At 32.7% G+C, this 5,835-nt stretch overlaps 1 protein-coding gene across 2 annotated transcripts in view; it reads left to right on the top strand.

Annotated features, from left to right (window-relative positions):
• The first annotated feature begins 306 nt into the window (after positions 1-306).
• LOC104949023 (von Willebrand factor A domain-containing protein 1) overlaps positions 307-5,835 on the top strand; it is a 16,255-nt gene continuing 10,726 nt past the window's right edge. The window contains exon 1 of one of the 2 annotated variants that reach the window (XM_010775302.1): positions 307-630. In XM_010775302.1, the coding sequence (XP_010773604.1) occupies positions 549-630 (82 nt within the window). In that variant the 5' untranslated portion in view covers positions 307-548. The remainder of the gene's footprint in view (positions 631-5,835) is intronic. The other variant, XM_010775299.1, reaches the window with a different exon arrangement.

Genomic DNA, 5,835 nt, shown 5'->3' with positions numbered 1-5,835 from the left:
CATGGAGGCAAAATAGACCAAAATAACAAAATGTACAAGAAAAAACTATATTTTTTGCCTGTAATTTCCTTAAACAGTAACTTCATAATTTCTGTTGAGTATTAAACAATTGCGTGAGTGTGAGGGTATTAAAAATAAATTGGTCAGTAAGTCGAGATATGCAACTATATTTAACTTTTTGTTTTAAAAAGTTTTTTAGAAATGATTATGGGAAGTGCCTTTTTCCCCACTTGAGCTACTGCCCCCAAAATGTCTGTGAACGTCCCTGAGGAGGAGTAATCAGGACACGACAGAGTGAAACGGTTTGAGTGAGAATCTAACATTAAAGGAAATAAATGCATCGTGAAAACCTTGTAGTGCGCATGACGCACCTGCGTTTACTGAAGAAAAGTTTGGATGGCTCGTGCAGAAGCGAAACTGCGGAAGAGGCGACAGAGGTGCAGACATGAGTTATTTCTGCGATGAGAGCCGATGAAGGGAGACCCGTCGTTGTTTATTTCACCTTCCTGTGCTGTTTCTGATCATTATTTTAATGCTGTTCAGAGAGGATGAGGGGCTTTTTACTTCGATGTGTTCTTCTATGGGCGATGTTGCAGCGTAGCAAAACGCAAAGTGCTGTACCTGCCACAGGTGAGTTGATAACACACGGGGCAGACTCAAACAGAAGAAGAAACCCGCAGGGACATGGCCGAATTCAACTTTAACAGACCTTTTCACACATATAAATAGATACAATGTTTCTCTTGCGTCTTCGGTGTTAGATTGGGAATGTTTTGTAAGTGGAACCTGGGCTGAAAGTTAAACCTGGAGAAAAAAAAGTATTTTGGACTCTTGTAGAAAGTCACACTTTTTTACACTATGGCTATTTAGACATTAGGCTATAAAATGTGTTTTGTGAGTTAAATTGCATTACGAGACAGTCTGGCTTAAAGCAACTTGAGTTAATGATCATCACTGGCATTTAATATGTCACAACAGGCCAGGATCCTTTCCACTGACAATCTGGTTCAAACAAGTTGACACATGGAAAGTGGTGTCTCAGCGTGTTGTTATGCATTCCATAATAGTTCTTCATTACTTTTGATTCGGGACATGTATTGGGTGTGTCTTTTTTTAATATGGTCCAAGTGTGTGATCTAATCAATATAATTGCCTGTAATCATCAGAATGACTGAGTCACGTTTTTAGGCTTCAATATAAACAGTTTCTGTGTTTTATTTCTCCTTATGAATCACACATTCACATTACATCCGCTTAAATACTGTATTTTAGTAGTTTTTTAAAGTTATTGTAGACTTCTTGAGTATTTAAATATAATGCTTCATTTTGCTTGGTAATGTAATGTACTTTTTACTCCACTACTTTTATCTGACAACTGCAGTCTCTAGTTACTTTGTCAGATAATGATTTAACATTCAAAACACATGATCCAGTGTTACAGAAAAAACTACCCACACATATCAAGTAGTTCACATTTGTTTTAACTTTACCTAACATCAAAACACTATCTATGAACCAATGCATCAGTCTATTCCATTTATATAATATAGGTTAAAACTTGAAGGGGCCATTTTTCTGCATGCATTTCTCTTTTGAATCCTTTGTCACATCGTTCTGATAAATAGTTCTGTACTTTTACTGAAGTAAAAGGCTGTGTTCTGGACACCTCTCCCACCACTGCAGGTGATGTCAGATATTTTTTATAGGTTTAAGCTGGAAAATTAACTGGACTGAAGTTGTGTTATTGACTCAATGGAACAAATGATCTGGGAGTATTAACTGCGACAAGCTATGGAAAATGAAAATGTGTTCAAATTATGACACAACAGTTACTACAGCCAAACTGGAACTTTACCAGTTTAACATTATGTAAGTTCACAGTACGTCCACCAGTCTGCCTTAAAATGCTTTCAGAGGCAGTCCTGCAATTTGTTACTGCACTTCCATAAAGTTGAGAAACCCACAACCTTTAAAAAAGAAGGGTAAAAAAAACTCACAAAGAAACCCTGAATCCTACATTTTGCCAGTGTTGTGGAGTAGTGAAATGCATGTAATTAAACCAATTTAACGACAGATAATGCCTCTGTCCAGCTTCCACTTGCATTCATTTAACCTTTAACATGTGGGTAGTGCCTGCCTGAGCCAAAGGGCGGGCTCGCTCAGTGCTCACACAGCATCTGGGAAAACTTCAGAGTATCAGCTCAAGGAAGAATCACTTTGACCTGGACAATATACACAAAAAAACATTTGTTAGGTATGCAAAGACTAGTACATTTGAACTACTTTTTCTTAGTGACTTAAATAAACCAAACTAGAGTTCCCCTATGGTGGCTTTGCTTCTTTTATTGTCAAATAAGTGGTAGCTAAGCTATGCTTGTAAAGTAGCTTCCCCAACACTGCATTTCCCACAATGCAACTACAACAGTATCTTTCTGTTTACCCTCCCTGTCTGATCAACATTCACGACTTTCAAACTGCATGACCCCAGGTTGTAACAACAGGGTTTTTGTTATGATTTTAGGCCCAAACCCTAATGACATCACTTTGACATCAGTTTTTTTTTTTCTCAGACTCCACCAAGACATTTAACTAGTTTTACTTGCATTTACTCCCTATAACAGGTAAACTTACCTTGCTTTGTGAATTCGATAGACTGCCAATTTAAAACCAGAACGCTTTGGGTGTGTGATTAAACAACAAGATATTAAATGTGTTGATAAGAGAGATTAAAGGTGCTGGTAGGTGTATAATTAGCTTTGGATAGACTCAGGCTAGATGTCTTAATGCTAGATGCCCTTGTTTCCAGTCTATGCTAAGCTAAGCTAAGCTAACTCTTTGTTGAGTTTATGAGTCTCATATTTAATGTAGAGAATTTAGTCGATCTTCCCATTTAATTTCTGCAAGAAAGCAAATCATTGTATCAGTAGTGAATTTTACACTACAGATTTTTTTTAAAGCTGACACCAATCCGTGAAGTGCGGAACTAAAGGCAATTCAAAGTGCTTTGCAAAAATGAAAGACATTAACAGCATTAAGACATAGGGCAGCAGAAACACATCATACAATGGCATTTAAAACAGTCATTAAAAAGCAAAGACAATAAAAAAAAAAAACATGAAACAAGCTAACATGCATACAAAATACATGAATAAAAGTTACAGTTCAGTGTAAGATATAAATAGTTCAATTAAAAGCAGCAACAAAAATAAAAGTCTTCAGCCTGGATTTAAAAGTAGCAGACCTGCTGGTTTCTGGTAGTTTGTTGAAGATATTTGGAGCATAATAACTGAAAGCTGCTTCTCCATGTTTAGTTCTGACTCTGGGGACAGAAAGCAGACCAGTCCCAGAAGACCTGAGAGCATGGACCTAGCAGGATTTTGGCCCTAAACCATTCAATGCTATATGAACCAGCAGCAGTATTTTGAAATCAAATCTTCAGACAGGAAGCCAGTATAAAGACCTCAGACCTGGAGTGATGTGATCCACTTTCTTAGTGTTAGTGAGGACTCGAGCAGCAGACTTGTAAAGACATCGTTACAGTAGTCTAGTCTACTGAAGATAAAAGCATGGACAAGTCTTTCCAAAGCCTTCTGTGACATAAATCCTTTAATCCCATATATATTGTGAAGGCGATAATAGGCTGACTTAGTAAGTGTTTTAAAGTGACTCATTAAATTCAGCTCAGAGTCAATGACTACAGTTATTTCTGGCCTTATCTGTTTTTTTGAACATTGCCAACTGAAGCTCAGTGCTGGCTTTTATTCGTTCCTCCTTGGTTCTAAAAACAATTACCTGCATACCTGGCCTTTTTTGTTAATTTAGCTTCACTTTCACTTTTTATTCAAGAACATCTGCAAAAGGTTTAAAGGCAGCAGAGCAACATACATTTTATGTTTAAAATGTTTTGGATCACCATTAGTTGGGAAAGGCCGTTGATTTTGATCCAACACAGACCAATACGCTCCCATCTGTGTGTTTGATGTCGGCGCAGGTTGATTTCACAGTAAACTTCACAGGAATAATTAACATATTTCCTGTTCATCTGCGCAATGTGGCATATGGCCTTGGCACAGCTTAAAACTAATTAAATGACAGATGACATGTTAAAATCTCTCACACACAAACACATTTTCACATGTATTTTTCCTCTAATGTCTGCAAGAGAGACATTCCTCTACCTCTCAATCAACAACCCTAATCCAACCATCTCCCTTCTCTATCTCTTCCTCTTTCTACTCTTTCTCCATGTATATACAAATATGTATGTGAAAAGAGCTTTCACCTCTCTCCCCTGTATTTTCTCTTCTGTTGTTCCTGTCATTTGCTTTTCAATACGATGTTAGCTGACCTCGCCTCATTTCCCTTTTCTCCCTAATTTCCTCTGTGCCTGTTTATTTTCCAGCCAATTTATTTTCTGCTTCCCTATTAATGTTTAATGATTATGGACTACTGCTTTAAAATAATGGGTGTGTTTTGCAGAGGAGATGTAAAAGGAAAAGATTGTGAATGACATAGAAGAATTGAAGCAATAAAACAGGTGTGTGTGTGTATATACATACACACACACACATATATATATACACATATATATTTACTAGTTAGCATATACTATATATATAATTAGTTATACATATAGTATATATTACTATAGGTTATTATATATACATAGCTATTATATTATATATTATATATACCAGGTATATATATATATATTATATACATAATAGGTTATACATATACATATTTAATTATTATAGATATATAACATTACTGATATGTATGTATATATACATATATGTTATTACATATATACATATAATATATATATATATATACATATATAGTACTATCCTATATCATATATAATACAATATAGGATAGTACGCATATAATATATACATGCATTATATATATATAATACAATTACATATATATACAATAGTATACATATACAGTATAGTATACATATATCATATACATATTACATAGGTATTAATATATATCATACTTATACATATATATATATATATACATTTTACATTATACATATATATTATATACATATTAATACATGTAATATATTACTATAACATTTATTATATATATATATGTTTTATATATATATATGATATAATATATACATATATACATATATACATATATATTATATATATGTATGATATATACTTATTATATGTATATATATATAACATATATACATTTATAACATATATACATACTATATACTTATATAATATGTATATATATAACTGTATATATATATACGTATATTATACATATATATATATATAAGTATATAACATAATATTACATATCATACTATAGATTATCATTAATATGTACGATAGTAATAATAATATATTATATATATATAGATATTTATTTATTTATATAATACATATTTATTATACATTTACATTAATATATATTTATATTATATATACTATATATACATATACAATATATATAGTATACTTATTTACATATAATTAATATACATTATACATCATAATTATAACATTATATACATATCATACCATATACATATATTATATATTAATATATACAATATATTATATACGTATATATATATATATATTAATATATATATATATATATTATATACTATACCTCTCCCAGGTAACCTAACAGGCATACTATCACCTATGTGGAAGATACACACGCATTACCATATAAATGCCCTAATTAGAACTCCAGCTAACAGCATTATACCGGTATACGCCCCGAAAAAAGCGATCAAAACCCTATACCTACTCACAAACCTCATGACTCAACTACTATAACGCTCTTAAC

This window comes from Notothenia coriiceps, unplaced genomic scaffold (assembly GCF_000735185.1).
Source record: "Notothenia coriiceps isolate Sejong01 unplaced genomic scaffold, NC01 NC01_scaffold00015623, whole genome shotgun sequence".
Taxonomy (NCBI): domain Eukaryota; kingdom Metazoa; phylum Chordata; class Actinopteri; order Perciformes; family Nototheniidae; genus Notothenia; species Notothenia coriiceps.
Note: the sequence above shows the minus strand (reverse complement) of the source record. Positions and strands in the feature narration are given on the sequence as shown.